General features: G+C 45.5%; 1 protein-coding gene across 1 annotated transcript in view; it reads left to right on the forward strand.

The window, feature by feature from the left end:
• Ptprn2 (protein tyrosine phosphatase receptor type N2) overlaps positions 1–27,950 on the forward strand; it is a 749,243-nt gene that overhangs the window by 464,117 nt on the left and 257,176 nt on the right. The window contains exon 12 of the mRNA XM_059279385.1: positions 22,674–22,738. Coding sequence (XP_059135368.1) covers positions 22,674–22,738 — 65 coding nt within the window. The remainder of the gene's footprint in view (positions 1–22,673; positions 22,739–27,950) is intronic.

Genomic DNA, 27,950 nt, shown 5'->3' on the forward strand with positions numbered 1-27,950 from the left:
CTTCACTCCACCTCCCATCACCAGCTTGCCTGACATTCCTTCCTGTTCCCTCTGTGGTCCTTGCCCAGGCCAAAGTATCTGGAAGCTCAGAGTCCAATGCTATTTGCAGCATCATGTTCAGGAAGAAGCACAGCACGCTCGAGAGTTGATGCTGAAAACTGCCATAAATAAGTTAATTAATTAATTAATTAATAGATACATAAATAAATGTATTGATGAAGAAACGTGCTGTTTATTCTGATGCTTTAATGCGAAGAGCCTGAGTCAGATTTCACTGAAATATGCATTGGAAGAGCCACTTACGCTGCAAAGCTGGAGGAGAATCTTATTATGAGCTTCTAGCCTGTGTTACCTGCTTACTTTAATGTCTAGAGATAAATGATAAGGAGACCAATTTCCATTTTCCTAAACGCCAGGCAGGACCTTGGGCCTTCCTTCCCATCACTTTTATTGAATATAGCAGTTCACCCAGGACCCAGGCGTTGAAAATTGTTCAAGATAAACATTGTATTTTAAATTACTCCAGGCAACGAGGCAGACTGGAAAAAAAAATCATTTGAACAAATTGAAAACTGAAATGTTGATATCAGATATTAAATTAATGTAAGTGAGATTGAAACAATATCTAATTAAAATAATTTGAAAAATGACTTAGAAATTGAAGCTGACATTGGCTTTTACCAGCCTGTCATTATTATCACCGAAGGGCTGAGCTGCGGCTCACTGACGCCTGCCCGCAGATTCACGGGAGACCCTCACATAAAAGTTTCATTTATTTGCCTGCTTATGCTGTCCCGGCACCTGAAGCTCCAGCGCTGACAAATTGACCTTTCTGTTCCAAGGAGAGTGGCATCAGAGAGTCCGTGCATCCATGCCTGGGCTTTGCACACTGTTCTGTGTTGCCTGCCTCTGTTTACATGGGGTGTTTGAAAGATCAAGCTTGGAGCTTCAATGCAGTAAAGCTGGAGCCACCCCAGCTTGTGGCTGTAGGTGAGAGGTGTCAACAGACTTGGTCAGGACTTCCAGCAGAGCTGGGAGTGGGAGTGAGAAGGGGCCTGAGGCAGCAGCGAGTAGTCTGATTAAGGAGTTGGTCCATATTCTCCAGAAGACAGGACAACATCCCCTCAGGATACCCGTGTAACAGCATCCTGGGGAGTTTCCAAGCAATTGAGCATCAGCTTTCAGTCTGTCCTACAGCTGTCCTGTGACTGAAAGGAACTGAAAGAGCAGTTTGTCATGTGGACAGTCACTGACTTGGACAGAGAGGGCAGAGGGAACATTGCTCCCTGTAGGAGCTGGAGTCAGTTCCTAGGAGGAGATATTTGCCCTAACCATTACCTACCTACCCACAACCACTCAGGTATAAGAGCAGGCACCATGGCCTTTTCTAGACCAGGGCTCCATGAGGGCTATAGCAAGTTATAAGAGCATAAAGAAGATCCAGAAAGCCCATGGGCACGCTCATTTGTTCCTGCAGTTGGTTTCATATATGGCCATCAGATTTTCTCATGTTCAGCTTCCCACAAGGCTCTGCTCAGAGCTCAGTTCTCTGACAAATTTATAGTAGGGAGGCATAGAAGCCCTCAGAAAATGACTAGGATTCCCAGTTCCCATCAGTTACTGGAAGTAATAGATTCTAGGCCTGCTCCTTAGTCAGAGCACCCTCCAAATCCTAAAATAGAAATGAACATCCTAAATGTCTAGCAATCACAGATTGTTTTTCAAGACCCTAAATGCAGAAAGAACAGGAGCCCAGAGGCCTATGTGGATGTTTGACGTTGATTTTCATCCTGAGAGTATTTTTACAAACTTAGGTCCTCATGACCTGATAACTTGTAGAGAGAGTGGAAAGCAAGGGCTGGGCCTGCTTACCACATCTATGATTGCATGGACCTGCCACATAAAGCCTGAGTCCTGGATGTTGGAACCAGAACAAATGTGCACTGAACAGACCCATTGAGTCCACATTTCTCGGGGGGGGGGTGCCTGCACTCAGTATTGTGATTGTACGGGAGAAAGGTGCTCATGGGGTTGGCCACATCAGCAACAGAGCTTCACCAGAGCCACCTATAACATCCTAAGCACAGAATTAAGTTAGAATGTCCCTAGATTGAAAGGACCTCCAATCTCCCAGAAGGAGGAAATACATATGCTCTCTGCAGAATCCCCCTTTTCTTCTGGCCTCAAAAGAATCCCCACAGGTAAAATTCCAAGATGTGTAAGTCCATAATAAAATAAATCTCAAAATGCACCAAAGAGCAAGGCATGATGAGCAGAATTCAGCTGAAATGTTGGGTGACAAATGAAAATCCTAGGTGTTACGACTTTCAGACACACAACAGAAATTAAGCGTTGGGATGTATACTTCCTGCCTGGCCACTGGCCAATCAGTGATTTATTTATTGACCAATCAGCAACACATTTGACATACAGACCACCCCACAGCACTTCCCCTTTTCTTTTCTTAAAAAGGAAGGTTTTAACCTTTACACATTTCCAAAGTCAGCTTGGTGTATTTGGGAATTTGTGCGTAGCTTCTCTTACTACTTCCTGCTGAAGGGGGGCGCTGTATTTTATGGGGACACAAAGAAAATTTTAGGATTATGGAATAGTCCATGAGGCTGTATTGTCTGAGCCAGTTGCCTTCAAACCACTCTGGATGTTGGATCATCTGGGCCATGGTGTCATGGGAGACCTTTCAGGGGGTCTTGGCTGGTCAAACCTGATGTATCTTAATCTGGAACAAATCCATAGCCTCTGGCTTTCTGTGGAAACAAAAGCAGAGCCTCCTTTCCAAAGCAACATATCCTTACATCCAAATTTTGAAGTCAAGGTACCTTTAAAATATACATTTTGGCATAACTCAACAACTTTTGTAATCAAATGTTTTTCTTCAATTACGAATATCAAAGAGAACATAATCCAGATTCTCTGTGTGGTAGCCATCTTTACGTGGCTTATTTTTTTTATATTAGCTTGAGCCTATTGCTTTAAACTGCAGCCTTCTAAACCTGAAATGGTGCCCACAGTAGTGGGAGACTGAGTCCTTGCTGAAAGGAGAGTGTCCAACACACAAGCATGGAGGCACAGTGTCTAAGCGCTCCACACTACTAGAAGATCATGAATATTTACTAACAGGAGAGTTGGCCAGACAGGATTCTCAAGGTCTCCAGAACCACGGTTGAAAAAGGAAGTAGAGAATTCAAATTTTCATGCAACAGGACAATGTAGGGTGCTATAAATAAATGTAAATACAGTAAAAAAAAAATCACAATCAATGTAAGTGAACAAAGGCTACCATTAAAATAGGCTTGCTGTGCAGGGGGTGGTGAGGACCTTGGATCGCCAGCCCCCACTGGTTATGGAGGAGACAGAGATAGTCAGCTCCCTGGAGTTCCCTGACCAGCCAGTACAGACAAATTGTTGCTCTCCAGGTCCAGAAGAGAACCTATCTGACCTTATTACACAGTGTTCATAAGCAAATCTGCCTTTCCAGGGTGCTGAGACTCAAGGCAATCCATGCTTTCTCTCCACAACTTGTAACGAAGGCAGCAGAGCGGCTGTAGCTCAGGGGACTATCAGGTATTTCTAAACCTCAGATTAAAAACGTAGCTGAGCTCACAAGGCCTACTTCTCACAACTTTCTCCAGAAATAGTGCATGTTGGCGACTTCCATTATCCCTGGAAAACAAACAAACGTTATTTGAAATGTGTTCTCTACGCGCGTCTAAGTAGAGATTTCTGGTGGCGAGCTGGTAACTGAACTGGTGGTGTAAAAGCTGTTTTCTCCTAAATATGTGATTATACTCATAGAGTAGCCCAGGTCTCGGCTGTACCTCATGTTCAGTGTTGTTCTCCCTGAGTTTGCTTTGTGAATTAACTGGGGGATTTAACCTCATTTGCCAAAGAGGAAAAAGTATGTGTCTTGTTAATAGAAAATATGGACCAAAAGAACAATCCTTTGCTTAAAAATGGTATTGTGACCCTATTTGTGTGATTGTCATTTTCTATGAATTGTATCTGGGTTGAAACAGGGTGCTGATCATTACTCCCCCTCACCCCCAGTTTATTCATGTAGATCTCATCCATTTCTCTGTTGCTGGGCGATCCCTGTGTCTTTCTTAGGGTCCTCTTTACTAGGTAGCCTCCCCGGAGTTGTGAGTTGCAGTCTGATTATCCTTTGGTTTACATTTAGTAAACCACTTTTGAGTAAGTCCATACCATGTTTGTCTTTCTGAGTCTGGGTTACCTCACTCAGGATGATACTTTTCTAGTTCCATCCATTTGCCTGCAAACCTTATGATGTCATTGTTTTTCTCTGCTGAGTAGTACTCCATTGTATATATGTACCACATTTTCTTAATCCATTCTTCAGTTGAAGGGCATCTAGGTTGTTTCCAGGTTCTGGCTATTATAAACAATGCTGCTATGAACATAGCTGAGCATGTGCCCTTGTGGTATGATTGAGCATTCCTTGGGAATATGCCCAAGAGTGGTATAGCTGGGTCTTGAGGGAGGTTGATTCCCAATTTTCTAAGAAAGTGCCATATTGATTTCCAAAGTGGCTGTGGTCAGGGGAAAGAGAACTTAGTGGAGCAGGAGGTCCCAGATGGATCAGGAACAGAGTGGGAGAACAAGGAAAGAGATACCATGATAAATGAAGACCCCATGGGAATAGGAAGAAGCAGAGTGCTAGAGAAGTACCCAGAAATCCACAAAGATACCTCCACAATAGACTACTGGCAACGGTTGAGAGAGTGCCTGAGCTGACCTACTCTGGTGATCAGATGGCCAAACACCCTAACTGTCATGATAGAACTCTCATCCAGTGATTGATGGAAGCAGATGCAGAGATCCATGGCCAAAACCCAGGTGGAGCTCCAGGAGTCCAATCAGCGAGAGAGAGGAGGGATTATATGAGCAAGAGATATTGAGACCATGATTGGAAAAAGCACAGGGACAAATAGCCAAACTAGTAGAAACACATGAACTATGAACCAATAGCTGAGGAGCCCCCATGGAACTAGACCAGGCCTTCTGGATAAGTGAGACAGTTGATTAGCTTGAACTGTTTAGGAGGCCCCCAGGCAGTGGGACTGGGACCTGTCCTTGGTGCATGAATTGGCTTTTTGGAGCCTGGGACCTATGCTGAGACACTTTGCTCAGCCTTGGTGTAGGGAGGAGGAGACTGGACCTGCCTCAACTGAATCTACCAGGTTGGGCTGACTCCCCAGGGGAGACCTTGCCCTGGAGGAGGTGGGAATGGGGGGTTGGGTTGGGGGGAAGGCTGGGGGGTTGTGAGGACAGGGGAATCCATGGCCGATATGTAAAATTAAATTAATTATAAAATAAAATAAGAAAACCAGGGTGCTGAATGGTCATGGCAGACTGTTAGGTTATAGTGGAGGATAAATCATTTACTTTATGGAGTTTACATGATTTTTTGTGTATTCTAATTGTAATAAACTATGCCAAATCAGAGAAAAAATAATGTGGAAAGGAATAGAGGAAGATTAGTAATGTCAATCTCTGACCTCCTTACACAGGTGTACAACTGCACACCATCTACACACATGTACACACACACACACACACACACACACACACACATACGCATACACACAGGTTTTCAGATTAAAATACGCTAATTCAGTGCCACAAAAGGATGCTCTGGTAGGCCTGTGTGGAGGAGTGCTGTGCTGAGGCCACCATCACACTGCAGCATGGTCGTGTTCAAGTGTCAGGGAGACACTCAAGTAACCAAACTCACTGTATGACTGTCCCGTAGAAGCCCAGCACAGAACACTGCATAGTGAAGACACATGTGGCCACATTATATGTCTGCTGTACTGTGCTTTTGTATTATTATTAAGAATTTACTTAATGAAAATGGACTTTATGATAAAATATTGTGCAACGTTCCACCAGTCCTGGCAGCATGTTAAAATACAGCTCTTGATAGTAGAGAGAGCCTCTGGGGTAGCTAAACTGCACAGTCTTGGAAGTGTTCTTTGTGACATTTCAACAGTGACATCACATAGTAGTACATTTCCCAGAATGCATCCCATCCATTGATGACAAGAGACTTGATGTGTGTGTGTATGTGTAGATGTGATGTGTGCATACATTGTTAGTCTAAAGAAGCAAACACAGTCCACAGAGGAAAATGAGCTCATAAGGGCATAGAACACAGAAATGGGAGTATGCCTGGGCAAAAGCAAGGTTGGGGCTAGAGTGTTGCCTAACCTGTTTGGACACAATTGTACTTGACTACTATCCTTTTTTGTTTGTTTGTTTGTTTGTTTTTGTTTTTTGAGACAGGGTTTCTCTGTGTAGCTTGTAACTTTCCTGGAACTTACTTTAGAGACCAGGCTGGCCTCAAACTCACAGAGATCCACCTGTCTCTGCCTCCTGAGTGCTGGGATTAAAGGCGTGCACCACCACCACCTGGCTTTGACTACTATTCTTGACTGTGAGGATGGTGGCAAGGTCTTGAACAGGTAGCTGCTGACAGATGTCCTGGAAGAAGTGCTTTCTTTGTGAGCATAACATGGTTAGGTTTACCTGAATCTTAGAATGGTTCTTGTACCAGATCATGCATAAGACAATCCTCCATGACCTGCTGGTGGCTCTTGCCACTGTGTAAATGAGATCTATCTTCAATGATCTCCTAGTGGCTCTTGTCATTATATGTACATTAGATCCATCTTGCATGACCACCTGCTCTTGTCACCTGTGTACACCAGATCTGTCCTTCATGATCTTATGGCTCTTGCTACCATGTGTACATGAGATCCATCCTTGTGACCTCCTCTGGCTCTTGTCATCAAGCACATGTACACAAGGTTCCCTCCTTCATAACATCTCAGCTTTATATTTTTGTTTCTGTTAAGGTTCAACACAGCAACCCCATTTGTTACAACTTCCACAAGGAAAGCTTTGAAAATAAGGAAGCCTGTCATCACAAGTGATCTCTTTATTTGTAGAACACATGGGAATACCTAGGCAAATTGTGTTAATCACTTCTGCATTGTCTCAACAAAGTACTTAGGGCTAGGTAACTAAGAGAGGAAAGAGGAGTATGTAGCTAATGAATTTTAGTTTAAACAGTTGGGCGCAGGCTCTGTGAGGACCCTGGAAGATGAAATCACAAGGGTAACTCTGAATAAGGGCCAATCATGTGTAAAGCAGAAGCTAGACATCCATCTAACACCTCTCTCCAGAACTAACCAGAGCCTAGGAAAACCACATTAATTCCTTCCCAGAGAAGCACCTTCCATGACCCTCTCTCCAGGCCCCTCCTTGTAAAAGCCCCACCCCCTTGTAATATTTCCAAACTTCTAATACGTGACTCCTTGAGGAATAAGCCAGATCTATCCCATAATTGATAGGGTTAGTTGGACAGTTCAGGAAGGGCAGAGACATCCTGCTTCTCTTGCCTTTGCTAGGGCTAGACTAAAATGATATTTCTGGTTTCCATAAGTAATGGTCAGGAAAAGTTATTTCCTGGGTGATCTTAATTCTGACACTTAGAAAATGAAGCATCTAGACATTGTGGTATCGTGCTACCCTCAGATGACTTGATGTAAGGCCAGTAGTATCAAATATCTCCTTGTGTTTTACAGCTTAAAGTTAGGATTTCCCACCATGTAGACTTGAGAAGGGATGCCACAATGACCATGAATTAGAGCTGGGGGCATCATCAGTGGAGAATTAGAAGACTCCTGTGCAGGAGTCCTCATGTGGTAGACATGGGAGCTCAGGAAAAAGCGGTCCTACCACAGGTGTCAGTGACAGATAAGGCTAAGTGATGGAAGAGCCAAGGTCTGGAGTCGCTGCCAGGACATAGGTCCATCCATGTTTCCTAAAAATCAGGGCCTCCTTGACTGTTTCTACTCACAATGCTTTTCCACCCAAGGAATTTTAACACCACCCCAATTAGATCAGTAACATAAAATAGATATGCAAATCAACCATTGACTGATATCAAATCATAAAGGCAATCATTTTGAAGCAATTATTTGCTATGCATATTATTTTACCGTATATTAAAGACAAAAGCAAACTGGTGGTCTAGTGAAATGGATGCACTTGTTTACTTTCACTGAAGGAGTTAAATCTCGGCTGAATATTTGATACTGTGGAACACAGAATCTCATCAATGTTTTTCAGAGTTGGTTAATAGTTTAATTTTTTAATCATCAAATGGCAGAAGTGGGGCTAGGGCCATTTTATAAAATGTTGGATATTATATCCTAATTCCAAGCCCAAATTCATTGAATTCTTTGTCCGAAAGCTCAAGTTAATGACTCAAACAGCATCTTTAATCAATGTTTTTATTAATTTTTTGAGAATTTTATATAATGTATTTTGCTCATATTCATCCCCCTCCTCTAATGCCTCCTAAATCCTCCCTCACAACCAACTTCATGTTCCCTACCTCCCCCACCCACACCAAGTCCAGTTTAGTTGGCCAACTATTCCTGGGTGTGAGGCCTTGCCTCAGTGTGGTTGGTATACCAGATGTCACACCACTGAAGAAACCTGACTCTTCTCCCAGAATTACTAAAATGCCAATAATGCCTCAGCTAATGGAGGGCTGCATGCCCACCTCCTCTCCCCATGCTGGGTTTTGTCTATACTGAGCTTGTGTAGGTCTTGTGCGTGCCGACAGAGTTGTTGTGAGTTCACATTTTCCCTGTTGGTCTGGAAAACACGTTTCTTTGATGTTGCCCATCACCTCCAGTTCTTATGATGTTTCCATGCCTCTTACATCACATTTAGGGCTGAGGAGTCTGAAGTCTTTTATTTTCTGTGGATCTCTGTGTTCATTGCCATATAAGGCAAGAAGAAGTTTCCCTGATGAGTTGAGTAGTGTGCTGATCTATAGATATAGCAGAAAATCATTAGGAGAAATTTTATCACTATGTCCATTTAACAGAATAATAATTGGCTTATCCCCTAGGGCCCATGACCTCTCTAGCTACAGGTTCTTGACCTTACTGACAGCTTCAAGTATGGGTTCTATCTCATGGAGCAGGCCTTAAGTTCCATTTGGTTGGTTAATCCCATAACATTCATGCTACCATTGCACCAATAGGCATAATCTTGATAGGCAGGTCATCAAATAACATTTTTTTAAAAATCAAACATTCTTACATAATCGAATCCAATGATGTACTAATTTGATATTAATATGCTTAGTCGTCACAGTAGTAAAATACCCAAAGCCCTGTTTTCCATTATTAGCCATGATGTTTCTATAATAGCAGAAAAAAAATTGGTATAGAGCAAGAGTCCTGCAGTTCATAATACGCAGTAGTGTCTAGTCTGAGCTGAGGGGTTTCAGGACACATTCAGGGTGCTGTGTGGTATGGCATCATACACCGCGCCAAGTATGCATGTTGTGTATTCAGAGCCAAAGATGTGGTAAAGTTGTGCGATCCAACACTGGTTAATGCTGCCAGAAACACCTCAGATGAGTTATGTGTGAAATTTTGAAATAATTCTGTGTTTTGCATGTTGTAAAGCTTTTCACTGTTGCCAGATTTTACAAACTCCGCCTTCAGTTATGTGACCCATGTGGGGCTGAGAGCCGCCATTGAAGAAGCTGAGAATCACTTTAAAGGGAGGAGGGGGAGGGGAGCACACACCTTTAATCCCAGCACTCGGGTAGTCAAGGATGGCTAATCTCTTGAGTGTGAGGCCATCCTGGTCTACATGGTGAGTTCTAGGCCAGCCAGAGCTACACGGTTAGACCCTGTCTCAAAAATCAACCAACTAGCCAAACAAATAAAACGTTTTATTTGGGAAAAGAAAGATGCTCAGCGGCTGAGAGCACTGACTGCTCTTCCAAGAGACCTACTTTTGAGTCCAACACCCATCCACATGGCAGCTCACAACTGTCTGTAACTCTAGTTCCAGGGGATCCAGTGCGCGCTTCTGGCTTCTCCAGGCACCAGGCATGCAAGTGGTGGTGCACAGATGTATGTACATGCAGGCAACACACCCACACACATGTTATTAAATACAAAAGTTATTAAATTTTAAAACATTTGTGGTGGTGCATGCCTTTAATCCCAGCACTTGGGAGGCAGAGCCAGGCAGTTCTCTGTGAGTTCGAGGCCAGCCGGGACTACAGAGTGAGTTGCAGGAAAGGCGCAAAACTATGCAGAGAAACCCTGTCTTGAAAAACAAAAACAAAAACCAAAACCAAAAACAAACAGAAAACATTTGAATGTTTCTTCACGTAGATAGGTGGGATAGCAATACTGTTTTATTAGGTGGGACCAGCTAGGAGTAAGTGACCCTCAGCACATCAGGAGCACAAGACTCGCAGCTGTACACTGTCTTCTACCCCGTCTCAGCACCCTCCACTCAAAGCTAGGCTAGGAGAGACAGCATAGGTCTTGAAGTGGTGTGTGTGTGTGTGTGTGTGTGTGTGTGTGTGTGTGTGTGTGTGTGTGTTGTGTGTGTGTGTGTGTTTGTGTGTGTGTGTTTGTGTGTGTATGTGCATGTGTGCAGGCACACATGCCACATCACACATGTGAAGGTCAGGAGACAACTAAGAGTGCCAGGTTTGGTGGCCTGAAAGCTCCAGGGATTTTATTGTCTCTGCCTCCAGTCTCAGCACAGGAACTTTGGGATGACAGACCCACTGAGCCATCTCTCAAGCACATAGGTATTTATAGCATTTAAAAAACTTACTTAACTGGATATGGTGGTAAACACCTCTAATTCTAGCATTCAAGAGGCAGAGGCAGAGGCAGGCTGGTCTCTATGAGTTGGAGGCTAGCCTGGTCTAAATAGTGAGTTTGGGGCCAGCCAAGGCAACTTAGAAAGACCTTGTCTCAAAAAACAAAGCACAAAAAATTAAATATAAATATAAAACTTTATTTGTATTTATATATTTTACCACCAACCAGCAAAATCTAAAGCCAGGTTCTCTCGGGGTAGGTAGGGTTTGGATCAAGAACAAATTAAAGAGAACAAAATTAAAAAGGTAACACATTTTGTTTATCCATTCTTCAGTTGAAGAATGGATAAACAAAATGTGGTACATATACACAATGGAATACTACTCAGCAGAGAAAAACAATGACATCATGAGGTTTGCAGACAAATGGATGGATCTAGAAAAAATCATCCTGAGTGAGGTATCCCAGACTCAGAAAGACAAACATGGTATGTACTCACTCATAACAGGATACTAGATGTGGAACAAGGATGACTGGACTGCTACTCACAACACCAGGCAGGCTACCTGGAAATCAGGACCCCAAGAAAGACACAGGGATCGCCCAATGACAGAGAAATGGAATGAGATCTACATGAACAGCCTGGACATGAGTGGGGGTAGTGAAGGGCGAGGGTCGAGGGAAAGAGAGCTTGGGTGAGTGGGAGATCCCAGCTGGATCAACAACAGAGAGGGAGAACAAGGAATAGGAGACCATGGTAAATGAAGACCACATGAGAATAGGAAGAAACAAAGTGCTAGAGAGGCCCACAGAAATCCACAAAGATACCCCCACAACAGACTGCTGGCAATGGTCGAGAGACAGTCCGAACTGACCTACTCTGGTGATGGGATGGCCAAACACCCTAATTGTCGTGCTAGAAACCTCATCCAACTACTGAGGGATCTGGATGCAGAGATCCATGACTAGGCCCCAGGTGGATCTCTGGGAGTCCAATTATCGAGAATGAGGAGGGTTTATATGAGAGAGAATTGTTGAGACCAAGGTCAGATAAAGCACAGAGACAAATAGCCAAACAAACGGAAACACATGAAATATGAACCAATGGCTGAGGGGTCACCAACTGGATCAGGCCCTCTGAATGGGTGAGACAGTTGATTGGCCTGATCTGTTTGGGAGGCATCCAGGCAGTGGCACCGGGTCCTGTGCTCATTGCATGAGTCGGCTGTTTGAAACCTGGGGCCTATGCAGGGTCCCTTGGCTCGGCCTGGGAGGAGGGGACTGGACCTACCTGGACTGAGTCCACCAGGTTGATCTCAGTCTGTGGGGAAGGCTTTGCCCTGGAGGAGATTGGAATGGGGGGCGGGCTAGGGGGAAGGTGAGGGGGGCGGGAGGGGGGAGAACAAGGGAATCTGTGGCTGATATGTAGAACTTAATTGTATTGCAAAATAAAAATTAAAAAAAAAATCCCAAAGACAATATAAAAAAAAAAAAAAGGTAACACAGCTGTCACTGTGGTTTTATCTGCAGCCATATAGTTTTCCCTCTGCTTCACAAATCATGGAATTATCAGAGATTCTTGTGAACTTGATTAATCTAGACAGACGTGACCCAGCTGTAATTGCACATAGGGAACAAAAGAATGTTGAAATTGTATCTTCAAAAATTTTTTTATTTAATTGCACTATTAAGATCATAAAGCAAAACATAATTAATACAAAATTTTCAATAAAAATATTTAGATAAAGCTGCATTTGTATCCTGTTTAAATTCAGTCAAATTTTAGTCAGTATCAGTATTTGTATAAAAACGAAAGCATATGGTTTGGGCATCATGCCCACCTGACTGCTAATGGGATAAATTGGTGCTGGGTCTCAGGCTTGCCGTATCTTAGCCAACATGTATAAAAATGGACATCAGGAATGTTTGTTAAACAGTCCCCTTAACCATGGATTCAATTTCCATGTTTTTGGTTACTCCCCATTAACTGCCATCTGATATATTCAATGGAAAGTTCCGGAGATTCATAGGTATTAAATTTCAAGCCATTCTGAGCAGTATAATAAGCTCTTATGTGTCCCTCCTGGTCCCACCAGGAACTTGGCATTCTCTCTTTTCCCCAAGCTTCCGGGCTGCCTGTGTTACTTGCTTAGGTGATCAGATCCACCCACCATCACAGCCCCTTGGTGCTGTGTACACTTAAACCTGCCCCCACAGCACAAGCGGATGGCTGCTGGCACTCACGTGTGCCCCAGAGGAGCTACCATGACGTGCTCGGTGGAATCGTTCAGTAAGAAAGGGAAAAGATCCTGTTGCCAAGATCAGTTAATCCCACATTGCTTTTCCTTTAAGGTTCATCATAGATGTGTGTAGAGGAAGCACGACACACAGGGGATCCAGTCCTGTCCAGGGTTATGAGTTTCACAGGGTACCATGCAGCTGACCTACAAAACGCATGCGGTGATGATGAGCCCTGCACCCACGAGCACTTCCAGAACCAGGACTGACAGGCAATGAACACAACAGGCTCTCAGTCTGGTATGGAAGTGATACGCTCTGCAGAAATTTCTTGATTCCCTGTGATCTGAGGGTTGAGATTTGACATGGCGATTCACTGGTCTCTTCTGCTACCTGAGAGCTTGTGGTATCCAGGCTCTACCGTGCATACACATACCCTGATGCAGACAGCTTCCTAGGCAGTGTGCTCCTCAGGGCAGATGCAGCAAGTATGAACGGAAAGGGTGGCTCTGATGTATGGAGGTGGTTGGCACTACTGCCGGTCCCCATCAAAGTCTGTGGGGCCTGGGAGGGAGTGCAGGGGTGGAGAGATGCAGCTGGACCCCTGACACATGGCTGGTAGAACATTAGGACTGGCCAATAGGCTAGATGGAAGGAATCCAAAGAAGGAACTAACATAGTTCTAAGGCTGAGCAACTGGAAGCTAGAAACACCAGGGAAGGACAGGTGTGGGGAGCAAATGAGTGAATGGTGGCAGAGAATGTCACTGGACAGGTGTGGGGAGCAGATGAATGACTGGTGGCAGAGAACGTCATTAAACAGATGTGGAGAAAGAAGCAGGTGCAGTCTAGGGTTTGGGTTGAGCCACTGAATATAGTGGAGAGATAGCAGTGGAGACCGGTAGATCAGTGGAAGGAAACAGTTTCTTTTAAACAGAAGCTATTTAAAACTCAGATAAAGCTCCTATGGTTCTCAGAAACTGGAAAGGGGACATCAGAAGTCCAAACCCCAGAGTATCCCATACTCTGTGGGAAGGAGGCTGAGAAAGCATAGTATAGGAGGTAAGCCTTAAAAGGATGCTCAGGATCTAAGTTCAGACCTTTCCAACAAGGCAGCTAATGTCAAATATTGAGCTTGGAAGATGCCTTATCTCCAGGCTTATAGCAGTCCATCTCATAGAGGAGGCCTCTGAGGTCCATCCAGGAAGGTGAAAGGATGTCCTCATGGCCCAGCAAGGACAGGGTAGTTGAGCTATACCTACTCCCACTGCCCTATTCCAGCCTAGGCACACAGTACTCTGGAAGCTGCCACCACACTACTTTTGAGTGGGTTTTAGGTCTAACCTCAGCTACCTAAAGCATGGCAACAGGGTGAATCTGAGAGAGAGCCAGCCTGCTGCCTAGTGACTGCCCTGTCTTTGGCCACTGCTAAGGAAGTTTGAGCAGGCCAGAGCACCCTGCCTTCTGGACTGAGGTGATCTGGGGCCCACCTGGAGGCTCTGAACAACACTGAGAGGATTGCCTGAGGCTCAAGACTCCTGACCAGACAGACAGTGCCTGCAGAGAGGACGGAGAGTGAACTGAAGTATTCATCGTGGGCTTCTTTCTTTTTAAAATCCCTTGGCAGGAAGTGTGATCCTCCAGGAGGAAACAGAAACCACACAGCAGCTCCTGCATCCAGGCTGTCTCAGCTTCTCTCTCTGGACAGGTGTGGCCCACTCTCCTCTCCTTGGAGACCACACCCAGCCCTGCTGTTCTGTGACCCTTTGGTCCTTCTGTAGAAAGAAGAGCAGGAATTCTACTAGCCAGTGTAAATCAGCCGTCAAACCATGACTGGCTTCTCCTTACCAGGGGCAACCTGTCCACAGACACAGCCAGCTGCTAAGCAGCCTTCATAACACACATACACACACCATACACACCAAACACCATATACATATGTGTGATATACACATATACACCATATACCATGTACTCCACACAGACCACCCAAATATAGTACACACATATCATTTATACACTTATGTACTGTACACTATATATACCACACACGGTACATAAGTGTGTGACATGTATATATCTTAACACACACAAAAACATACACACATGCATACACAACATACACACCAAACACCATATACATATGTATTATATATATATATATGTATGTATACCATACATGTACCATATACCCCACACAGACCACCCAAATATGGTATACACATACCATTTACACACTCATGCACCGTACACCATATATAACATACATACAGTACACACACACACACACACACACACACACACACACACACACACACAGAGCAGTGCATAGAGAGCCCAAGATTTAGTCAGAAAGGCTGACTATTAGGGAAGGCACATGGGACCCACCAGGGATCTAGATCATTGAGGACCTGCCCATGCTCCCTGATGAGATGCCCAGGTATAGGATATGGATGGTGGGGAGCCCCACCGAGGGAGGGAGCATTCCACAAAGGCCACTGGCCAGGGCAGTCAGCTCCCGGGGTAGCACTTCACCTCAGCAGCTTTCCCAGCTCAGCTTGCCAGCAGAGGGACTCCATTAAGTTGTCCCCATTGTAATTCAGATTACAGAAGAGACTTCTGCTCAGTCTCTCAGGTTAAAATATCAGGGATAAAGAGAAGAGGCAAAATGACTCCACTGTCGCTGCGTGCTTAATTATATGGAAGCTGCATAAATTGTCAAGTGCAAAGAATTATTCCGATAAATTAAAATACTAATTAAATAGGCTATTGCAGAGTTTTGAGAACATTACAGGGTTCCGCTTCTTCAGGTAATTTGCATATCCTTCATCTAGTGAATTTAATTTTAAAGGACTTCTTTTTTTGTGTTTGGAAACCCTTTTTGTCTCGAGTGAAGATAAAGATGGGCTTTCTGCTTTGCTGTCTGCCTTGGGTGAAGCAGTTCCTTTCACTACCCTGCGCCATGCTGGCCTACTGGTCTGCTCTCATACATGCCAGCTCCAAGTCCAAAGCTTAACTAAATCAAGAACTCAGCTGAAATCTGAACATGTGGCTGAACAGGACATTTCCAATAGTTGAGCCGAGTGAGAAAACGGTTATGCTGCCCTGGGGGTTCTCAGTAGGAATGAAGGCCAGATCTGATGACACTCACAGGTTGTCCTCTGACCTTTACTTATACACTATGGCAGCGAAGTGCCTCCACAGTAAATGAATAAATATAAATAAATTTAATAAAGTTTTTAAATAAGAAAAAACATTTTAAAAATAAGCAAACAGGCTGGGGTGCTCAGGATAAATTCTGCAACATAAGCATAGACGAGGAAAAAGGCAAACTCGCCCAGGCCGTATGTCTGCACCAGTGAGAGCCTTCCAAGCACAGCACAGGCTGCAAAGTGAGGAGCAACAGGCAGGGCTGGAGAACGGAAGCCAGAGCCGTGGAAAGAGCTCGGGTCATGGGAACCATGGCCACTGCTCCTTGGCAGAGCTGGGACCCACCCACAGAGCAGACAGGAGGCAGAAGAGATTTCCCTGGGGGAGTGCAGGGAAACAGCTCCTGGAATATGGCTGTTCTAAGTCCTGCTCTCCAGCCACCTCTTCGGGTATCACTGGGCTTCCTGATGACAATTGGGCTCTGACGCCTGGTGTGAATGACTAAACAGACAGAGGGTGGGCATGGCCTCTGTGGTCACCAGGGCTCTCAGTGAAGCCTCTCCCACCCAAGGCTGGGGGGATGCCACAGCCAGGTTTACCATCACCCAATCAAGACACATAGCTGCTCTTGATGCCCTGGAGGAAAAGAAGACTCATTTGAACATAGACAGAGAGAGACACTGCTGACCAGAGCCATGACAGCCAAGAACAGCAGGAACATGGAAGACAGAGGCAGGCCCCTCCCATGGGTCTGTTCTGCGTCTACTGCCCTGACCTTTCTGTTTGCTTGGTTGGCTTTTTATGTGGAAACAAAGAAGGCTTACCTAATGGGAGGCAGCCATCTTGGTACATTCTAGGTAAAGAACCGAGGAATGCTTCAGATTGAAATGTTCAGTTGACCAGACACAGGCATCCTTCCCTAGCTGTACATAGACTGGGAAATGCATGGTCCTCTCATGGGAAGGAAGATTGTTATCCACTGTGTGCCAAGCCTATGTCCCTACATAATCTTCACAGCCATTCATAGAGTGAGCCCTGGGGAGACTAGGCATGGTAGGCTAAGCAACCTGTTAGAGACTACAAACCGATGTTCAGATATTAGAAATTCGAGGTATTAGAAACCTGGACCCTCACTTCATAATAAAAGCACCGAAGACTCAGAGCAGAGAACAAGGCTGTTTTATTTTATGACTTTGCAGAACCAGACATGAGCCCACAATGGTGGGCATTGTGACTGAACACAGAGAACAGCTTTTCAACCCAGGTCCCTTCCTCCCTTTCCTCTTTAGCTGAGTTATGAGGAAGGATCAACCTTACATGTCATCTAGGACTTAACCTTTCCCTCTGACACTTGACATGTCCCTATTTCTTAGTGAAGACCCTATGTAGGTTCATCTCTATATTTTACATTTTGATTGTTTTAAAGCTTATCAGGAACATAACTGTGTCATCTCTGTAGGTCTCTAGGAAAACTTGGCTGTTAGTAATTTTCTGCTCTTAACTTTTACTTAGGGTATAGGTATCGACTAACAGAGGTGAACAGGGGTCCAGTGTTTTCTGTTCATCTGTAGCTGGTCCAAAGCTGGCTCAAGGTACATTTGAAAGTGGATGATTTTTAAATTTTTCTTATAAAGGTTACAAGGTGGAGGGCCCTCCCTGTACTGAGAGCTGAGTCATGGTTGATGGAGACTGGATAGAGGACTTTTCATAAAGTATGAATGTGACTGACTCCATAGTTTAGGGAAAGTGTCTTGGGAACATCCTTACCTAAGGCTTTAAGGCATGAAGGGCAAGATGCTGGTAGAAGGATGGGGAGGCTCTGCCAGAGATGCCAAGTGCTGGAAAGAATTCTAGGTCAGCCCTGTGTCCTGTGGGTGGAAAGAGAGGTAAGTCAGCACAGCAGGGAAATCAGTAAACACCAGAGGCCCCAGTGACCATAACTGTTCCAGACACTGGGCCACTGATCGTTAGTAAGAGTTCAGATGTGAGAGTCAAGACAGCAGGATACGTGGGATTCCGTAGGGCTCACCTGGCATGGTGAGACAGAGGGCCGTGCCACTATCCAGAGACAGCCCATCACTCCAGTCCACAAGGCTTTGAACTGTGTCCATCTGCTAAATAGATCAGAGCCTCATTCTCAAGTGACCTCATTCTCTTGTTAGAAACAGAGATTGCTGGGTGATGAAAGGGTCCCCAGACCCGTCTACCTGGAGCTTCACCCTCTCCCACTGAAGCCCCACCCCTTCACTCAGTAGTCCCACCGCTCCTACCTGGTTCCCCCACACACACTTTGTGGCCCCATCCCTTCCACCTGGTGTCCTGTCCGGTGTCCCCCTCCACACCTAATAGTCTGCTCCCTCCTCCAGATGCCTCCTTCCACATAGTTCTATAGCTGCTCCAGGCTTTGACTATTCAACTGCTACCCACTTTCCCCCCAAATCTCGATGAGTGACCCTTACTACTTCTTTCAGGTTTCAATGGCAGACTTTTAGAATGGACTGTGTCTTACTGAGACTGTCGGGCCAGCTCTCAAACCCCCAGGTTTTCAGAGTGGCCCATTCAAAAAATATCAATGCTTAGGTAGGCTTGTGAGGGCATTGCTCCTTATGGATTGCCACGGACCCTAAGGATAGAGGCCATGGATGACAGTGGCTTGGGCTCCAGGGCTCAGAGACACAGCCTCTTTCCTCAGCAATACTCTTGATGGGAATCCTTTGTCCCACTTCTGGAGTACAGATGGGAGCTTGTAGTCTGGTGGCTACCAGGATTCAGCAAGAGAAGCTCTGAACAGAGCCGGCCTTGGAGCTCAGCCAAAGCAAGTGTTCAGTGGATGCTTTATTATTGTTTATTTACTTCGTTATTTAAATTCCAATGTACACTTAGACTAGTCTTAGGTTAGGTCTTAGGTTAGTTTGAGAATGAACCAGGTCTCCTTCCTGTCTGTCTTCTTTCTTTTTTTGGGGGGGGGGTGCATGTTCTCATGCAGCCCAGGCTAACCTCAAGTTTGGTGTGTAGCAGAGGGTGACTGTGAACCTCTTACTGCATCCCAGAGCTTGCCGCATGCTCAACAAGGACTCTGCCAACTGACTACATCCCAGCTTGGCTCTGCACTTTTAAAAATCCCATGTATGCTTTCATGACCAGACCATGCAAAGTCAGATGACATCTCACTCACATACCAACAGTCTTGAACTGGCCAGACTGTATTCAGGGGGGTGGGAGACATATCCAAAGCACAGTGGTCTGCCCCTGGAAAAGGCATGGTGAGTTGTGTGGCTTTGCCCTGTAGAGTCTAAGCACATGTGGTCGTATACTGAAAATGCTTTGCTGAGCAGTGGTGGGTGAGACACTGAAAGGCCACGCTGTCAATCAAGCCATAACAAATGCTTTGTAATTGTTTGTAGTTGTTTGTATTGTTGACTGAACTTGTTCAGGCTTATTTATCAAAAGCCACTCTTGCGTATACATCAAATGGAAATTTCCAGATTGGCTGAGTTGAAGAATTCCTGAGGAGATTTCATACCTAGAGCCCTCACCCAAGAGCATTTATCTGTGGTTTCCCAGGACAACATCTCCAGGCTGTAGGGGTGATGGTGATCCACTTCTTATAGCTATACAGGGCATCCCTGTGGTCTGCAATTTCAGCTGCCAAGGAATAAGCTGCCTGTTAGCTAGTGCCCTCTCAGGAGTTTGGAGGAATTGCCTTCTCAGCCTGGGCTGCTAACCAAGCTCTCACTGGAACAGCCACCTAGGTAGCTCTGTACGACATCAAGGAGCCTCAGGAATGCTACCCACCAGGCCTAAGATACTCTCCTGCTTTCTAGGAAGAGCTTGTTGACACTGGATTGGATTATTCAATTCAATTATGTATTGGCTGGCTGTTTTTTTATAAAAATCTCTAAGTCTGAAATCTCTGGTCTCTAGCAAGAACTGGAGTGTTTATAGATTCCATCTTTAGGCCCTTGGTCAGCCTATTTAGAAAGTTGCTGTTAGCTCACTAGTAGCCACCAGACAGTACAAGAGACTACTGATCTCTTTACACCTCAAGGAACAATCTCTTGCCACCCAAGTTCTAAGTCTATACATCATTGCCTCCACCCCACATCTCCCCGCCATCTGAAGGTACCCTAAAATATCTCAGCCCTATCCTGGATTGCTTTAGGCCCACCTTGCTCTTGCAGGACAGCGGTAATTACCTATGTGTAAAAAATAGTGTCCGTTTGTTAAAAGGGGATTTTTTTTTTCTATAAGGCAGTGAAAGGCCCTGAAGGTAGAGAGGGCAGGCAGGCTGTAATGGGATCTCATTTGTATCCCTCTAAAAGATGTAATTTCATTACCCAAGCTTCATGCAGGTGTAGTACAGTAAGAGGTGAGGGCAGCTGCTCTGTTCTCGCTGTCTTGCTCTGCACTAATCACAATTGCAGTGCCCTCTTCACTGACAGGGTTTTCAGGAACATCTGAGTTTTCTTTTCTTTTTTTTTTTTCCTGGTTTTTAGTTACAAAATGACATGAGCTTTATCCAAAAGAATATTTCTACTGAATCATAAGCCAAGGTCAATTGCCTGGTGACATGCTTCCTCTCTGGGAAGTGGAGGCTGCTGAGGCTGCTGCCCTGGCATTACAGCCGCTAAGACTTCATTTGCATCTGCTAATTGTTTCCCAAGCTCATTTCTTCTGGCATGATATCAAATAGAATTTGTTCTCTGAAAGTCTTCCTCATGTGAAGTCAGGAGCAGATGAGGGTAGGCTTTTGTTGGAACAAAATTATCATAGGATGTTTCTGATAGGGGCATGGATTAAAAGGGAGTAAAATAACTCATGGATCCTGTGATGTAAGCACACAGGCAGCTTTTTCTAAGTGTATACAGTACTAGTTTTTTTTTTAAGTTATTTCTCAATGGGTATATACATATACATAGCATTACACCATTTTAAAATAAGACTTTACAGTTTGTAAAGTCTGTTTACCTATAATTTCCCATCAAATCTTCAGTGACTGGTGACTGCCTAGAATGACATGCTTTCAAAGATGATATAGAAAGTGTATGACAGCCCCAAAGCTGTGAGCATGAGAGAGCGGTCCCCATTACTCATCTGTCAAGTGGCAGCATAGGTAGGAGAGAGATGGCTCCCTCCCTCCTCTGCCCATCAATGACTGAGGCAGGTGGGAAAGCTGACCCTGAGGTCAGAAGGGCAGAAGAACTGTCCCTGCCCCCACCAGCTGCAACACTTGGGAGAGCAGGCCCTGCATGTCATCTGGGCAACACAATGGAGTCAACCCCATTGGTGGAGGTGTGGGTGAGCCAGCCCTGATATTGTGAGCATGGAAGAGCTGTCCCCATTACTCACCTGTCGTGTGGCAGCATGGGTGGGAGAGAAATGCCCTCTCCCATGCCCATCAACACCTGGGGCAGGTGGGAGAGCTGGCCATGCTCCTCATCTGCTGCAGCACTCAGGAGAGTGGCCCCTACACCATGCCTGGGCAACACCGTAGAGCTGGCCCTGAAGGTGTAGGTGAGGGAGAACCAACCCCAAGGACTTGAAAGCAGGAGAACTGGCCCCGCCCCTTGCTCATCAACTGCAAGGGGTGAACTAGCCAGGGCAATGCTGGAGAGCTCACCCTGGTGGTGAGGACAAGGGAGCTGGTGGACTGACCAACCCTGCAACTACCCAGGCCCAAAACTAGGGTTATGGGTTGGCCCACCCCAACATTAACCCCATCTGTGATCTGCTGGAGCACATGAAGAGACCAGTTCTGTAGACCCAAAGCTGTAGGATTTCCACAACACAGTATAACAACAGGATAACCTAATGGAGTTCCAGTGAGGGCCCAGGATCAATAGTGTAGCAGAAACCAGAGGCCTCGAACCGGATCAATGACTCTTTGCAACGAACACTTGTAGGTAAAGATACATGGACAAAACAGTTACTGCATGATTCACTGTGTCACACTGCAGCTCCCATGACGAGATTTTTTCCCTTTTTTTTCTCTTAAATTTTATTTGGGAGGGGGGTGCTGCAAGGGCAGAGGGTGGACATGGAGGGACAGAAAATGAATGGGATCAAGATGCAGGATGTGAAAGACACAAAGAGTACATAAAGACAAAGTTAAAAAACAGAGCTGCTATGAACATAGGTGGGCAAGTTTCCTTGTGGTATGATTGAGCATGAGGAGGTGCTTCGTCTTGCTGCAACTTGATATGCCGTGTTTATTGATACTCATAGGAGGCCTGCCCTTTCCTAAACAGAAACGGAGGGGGAGTGGATTGGGGGGTGGAACAGAGGGGGTTTGGGCAATGGGGCTAGGGAGAGGAAACTGCAGCCGGGATTAAAATAAATTAAATTAATTAATTAATTAATTAATTTACTTTAAAAAGAAGAAGAAGAAGAAAGTGATGAGGTGTTTAGCTGAGACAGACCAGTGACTGAGTGAAACACTGGGTCCCCAATACCCACCTGTTGCTCAGCAGAGCACCTCCGTTAAGTCAGCTGCCCAAGCAGTTGTTTGGGGGAATTTGTCAGTAGAAGAGAATACTCTCAAATGTCCTCTCTATACTGACCACCTTCTTTTGATTTTTTCCCCTCACAGTTGACAACAAAGACCAGCTGGAGAAGACATCTGGATTGACAATCCTTCAAAGCGGAATCGGGCCGGTGAGTAGCTCGAGAGGTATTCTCACAAGGGATGCCTCCATGTCTGGTGCCACAGTGCTGGTTGACTGGTGAAATCCAGGAGTATACGTTTGGTTCATTGTGTGGTTAATCCAAGTAGCATTTTGTCGGCTCAGCTGGTGGGAGATCAGTCCTCCCAGTGTTTATAGATGCTGGGGAACGGTGTGGTGTAGGCAAAAGTGACTGGTTATGTTGCCTTTGAAATCATAGTTTAGAATCTCCCCAAGAAAACTCTTTTACACTTAACCAAAAATGGGAGAGTCCAGAAAAGATGATGTCTTATATTACCCAAATTATTGAAAATGAAATCCAGGAAATCATTGTTTCTTTGGGAACTCAGTGTTGTTATTTAAACATGTGTTTGAACAAAAGCACGGAGCTGTCAATGTACTCACGAACTGACTTGATGCTGTCAAACTCTTGGGAGTGTGGCAGTTGCTCATGGCTGCCGGACCAGACGCTGTCTTCTCGGTGCTTGCTGGTGGCCGCTCTCTTGGCCGAGTGACAGCGTAATGAACTGTGCGTGTAACAGTGGCTGAGGCTCCTCCCGGGAGCTGCATGTAGCCACTCGCAAGTCAGCATGGACCAAAGCCAATCTGTGCTCTCGTGTCTGAAATTTCAGATTTCACAGCACTTGCCATTAAAGTTAATTAAGTATTAAGGAGCGCCTGTTCATAAGTGTCCCCTGCTATACATTGGCTTGTCCTTGCGGAGTCACTTAGAGACTCGTAGATTCCGCAACCAGATCTTTGGCTCCTGGAGCCAGTTGCTGCTTAATTGGTGGCTGTTCTCGGAGACCTGGGTTTCCAGGTACCTCTTAAGAGGGCTTGAGTGCCTGGGGAGTCTTAGTTGTTGACAGCAGAGTGTAGGAGAGTCATAGCCTATAGCTGATAGAAATGTCAAAGGACATTCTGAGGGCCTGACAAATGTCACTCTTCTCAGTGTGTTCTTGAGGCCAGGGTGGCCCATCCTGGATTAGCAGAGCAGGTGACAGCTGAGGACACTCTGGCAGTTTGCTGTTTCTTTGGCAGCCAGTGAAGAGGAAGAAAAAAGCCAAGAGTCTTGGTGCTTCCAGAACCATCTATATCTAAGTGAGGGGCAATGGCCATGTCATGGAGAACACGTGCAGTGTGGAGTCTGGACACTGGGTGCTTAGATGTCACTGCCTGTCTGCAGGTGGGGACAAGCTCGTGGGCTAGCTTATGCTTCCAGTTCAATTTCTTCCCCAGGGAGCAATGGTGGCACCCAACTATTGCCAGCAGCCCAGACTTAGGCCACAGTCATTGGTATGACCCGGTTTCAGAAAGCCTGGAAGCTGGATTGAGTGTGTGAGTCACTTAGAAAGTCGACTTCAGGTATGTGATAAGACCCAGCAGTGCATGGGAGGTGACAGTCGTGACTTAGGCACTTGGGTACTGAATACCCTATCTCTTATTGCAGTGTGGCCTCCAGCTGCTCCAGGACAGCTAGAATGTAGGGGTGGGCCAATCCCATTGACCAAGGTAGGCCTGGTTGTCAGGCACCTCCCAAGCTTTGCTTGGTGTCTTTCATAAGACTCGTACCCATATATCCCACCCTGAGCCTGAGGATAGGCTCTACAGTGGCCTGCTCAGCATGTGGCCGCTTGTGGAGGAGCTGGCAGGTTGGAAATCTGTGTCCTCACCCTCCCAATGACCCACCTTACTCCACCCCACCGCCTCTGACCTCCAGCACTTTCCTTATACCAAGGAGTCCAGGCTTTCTTCGCTATTACATGTGCGCTCCTCATCCTAAGTATCCACTTCCATTCTGCAGTGATGGCCTCTGGGTAGTCTTTCTTCTCACCTGTGGCTCTCTCTGTGTGCTATGATGTCACACAGGCAGTCAGTGTCTACCCCATGGCTCCGTATCCTGTACTGTAACAAAGGTTGGTCACTGTCTATCTACCTCAGAAGATCTTGTGCAGAAAAGAAACTAGACACAGTTGGCATTTTGTGAGTGTGCCTCACGTGCATAGGTTCTACTCCATCTCCCACTGCCCCAATTTAACCTCAGCTTGGGCTCCCAGCGCCAACCCGTGAGGCCTCTTCTCAAGTGACCCTGCAAGTCCCCTCTTTTTTTGTCACCAACATGCTATGACACTCAAATGGTGACTCTATTTTCTTTAGGTTACACCTTTCCCCCATTTTTCGGATGAAAAACAAAACTGCTTAGTGTTACTTCAAACTGATCTATGCAGCCTTCCTGTTGTCTCCTGCGTTCTTTCCAGGCTTTGTGCCGTCCATCTTTTCAGTTATCTTAAGCCCATTTATTCTGTAATTTTATCTATGTTCTCCTAATCTTTTCAAATCTTGTTTCTATACCACTGCCTGTCACACCTGCAGACTCGTTCACGGTGGCTAACTCTTCTTGTGTGGTTTATCATGGCTTTTGGCTTTGTTTTGCTTTTTATATGTGTGTTTGTTTAATGATGATTTTATCTTCAGCAAGGAAGTATTGATTTTTTTTTTAAATATGAGTTTCTTTCTTGGTTTCTATGTTTCAGTTTTATATATCTTCAGTTTTGTTTGTTTTGTTTTTAAAAGAGGGTCTCACTCTGTAGCCCAGGCTAGCCACAGACTCAGCAGTCTTCCTGTCTCAGCCTCCCACATGTGGACATCAAGGTGTGAGCTACCATCCCTGCCTCTATGTGAGGTTTCTATGTAAGGAGTGTTACGCTGACCCTCTATGCCGTGGATCCTGTTTTATGTTAGCTTCCCACCTTGAAGTTCTGCCACTCCCCAGAACAGCTGAGGCTAGCTGGTGCCTGTTCTCTGTTCTCAGGTGAGGTGGCTCGTGAAGGTTACCAATCTCAGCTTTCCCACCTCCTCCAAGGCCATGTTGCTGTCTATGAATATGGAAACCCCAAATCCCAAACCCTAGGCCCTATGCCCGCGCATCTCTGTAGAGGCACCAGAACTCTAACATGGCCTCAGCTCTTGGCCATGACCTGGCTTTGATCTCTCTAACCCTGCGCCTGCTGCCTCAGCCCCAACCGTGTGTTGTGGGAGGAACCCTGTGCTTCACTGTAGATGTCTTCTCCCTGGGCAACTCCTCGCAGCAGGGGCCTCCTCAGAGGAGCACAGCATGCTGCCGTGGTGCTCCCTGAAGATAGCCTCTGGTTTCAGATATCTGTGCTATAATCCTTTTGCCTCAACCAGCAGCCACTTTGAAAGCTGGTGCTTCTTGAACCTGTAGAGTTGGCCAGCGTCACTGCCATGGCCTTGAGCCCAGCTCTCCACATGTTCCGTTGGCATATCCCTCGCCAGCTCCAGGCTGGAAGCAGCTCTGACGGGCAGAGAACGTTTACAGTAGCAAAACGGGAAGAAAGGGTTCAAGCTGAGAAAGTTTTTAGAAAACTAATCATATCTTTTTCCTAATTTTAATTCTCTCATTCAGTAAGCCTGATTTTGATTTTTTTTTTAAAGAGTGTATTTCTAATTCTTCTAATTCCCAACTCGGAAATGTAAAGCGGAGTGTGATTGCTAGAAATCTAACGGCATTTACAGATCTGCTCCAGGCACTTGTAATTCACATGTGTGATGACAGATAGCAGAATTAAAACCTTTTAAGCCAAATAGAAATATCTCAAAACAAAATTTAAAAAAAAAAAATGAAGAGATTGTGGTGTACACACACATCCCGAATAGATGGGTGGTATTTTGATGTATTTCAAAATCTTATTTCTGATACCTTGAAACTTTTCATATTACTCACATTAATAAAGCCACATTTCCTCAGAAGACAATTATAATTGCCCTGAAGAAAAGCTCAGAATGTGTTAAGAAACCAGTCTAGATGATTTCTACCAGGCATGGGTCTCACTCATTTTGGAGTGGGGCTGCTTCCAGCTCTGCTTCCAGTGGTCATGAACAGAGCTTCAAGGCATACCTGCCCAACCTTTAAGGCAGACAGACCTGGCCCAGCATCACCATGGTGGCCTCAATGGTCACAGCAGGGAGGAGACCCAGAGCACCAGAGCAAGAGCTACTCTGGTGGAACCTAGCGCCCCCTGCTGGGGAGAGGCCTTCCACCCACTAGAGTGGCAGAGGCCAGATGTGGGTTTTCAGGAACCCCCTCAAAGAGTTTCCAGTCTTCTCCAAGGGTTGGGGAGGTTTGCCTGTAAAATTGCAACAACTGTACTTCACAGCCATCCAACCCACTGCCACCAGCTCTGTGTTTTTCTGCCTCTGCTAATCCTAGCTTCAGGGCAGAATTTTACTCAAAGAAAGAAGATTTTATGGCACAAATGTGCCCATCTCCAAAGTCCGTTAGAAGTCCATGAGCTGCTAATGGTGTCTCTGCCCCATGAACTAGTGTGGCTCTCATGAAGTGCAGCCTGGTTGAGACCCTGCATTATGGGGGTTCATCACGGCAAATGGAAAGCCTGAGGTATGAGGAAGACAGAGGTACAAAGCCAACAGGCTCACGTTCTCCACATTGGCACACTCCGCTGAAGGAGGTGTTGTAGCTTTAATTTGCTTTCACAAAAATCTCAGCCAAGGGCTGGCAAGAAGACTCAGTGTCTAAAGGCACTTGCTGAATTCAGTCGCTGGGTCCCACTTGGTGGAAGAGAGAGAGCTGACGCCCATAAGTTGTCCCCAGACCTCCATATAGGTATTGTGACATGTGCATATACATGTGCCCATGCAATGTATAGTCATACACATAATAAACCAGCAAACAAAGAAACATTCCCAGCCCAGTGGCACTAGATGGCTAGGAGGAGCTTGGATCCTGAAAGAATATTTGGGCCAAACCAATTGGCAGAACCATCAAGCATCAGGGACCTCTGTGCTAAAAAACGTAAAGCCTGATCTTTTGATTCAGGGTTTGGACTTGCAACATTTATGTTAAGGAGGCCACTCGTCAAGCAGGGAAATGAAAGGAATAAATAGCTTTATGAAAGAGTAAAGAGTTTGAAGGAGGAGTGTGAGACTTAAGATATAAAACTGTAAGAAGGCAAATGACCATACTGTAATAAATGAGTGGAATTCTGTGATTTCCTTGAAATCTCTGAGAGAAATCTGCCTTTAAGGTGGCCATCCACGCATGTGCAGACGCATTGGTGTACAAACAGATCAGGTATCCTGGGGTGGGGATAAAGGTTGTAAGTGTGTTCATCAGTATCTTTTGGGCTCTTCCTTTGAAATAACTATAGATTCAAGATGCTGCA

Source organism: Peromyscus eremicus, chromosome 14 (assembly GCF_949786415.1).
Source record: "Peromyscus eremicus chromosome 14, PerEre_H2_v1, whole genome shotgun sequence".
Taxonomy (NCBI): Eukaryota; Metazoa; Chordata; class Mammalia; order Rodentia; family Cricetidae; genus Peromyscus; species Peromyscus eremicus.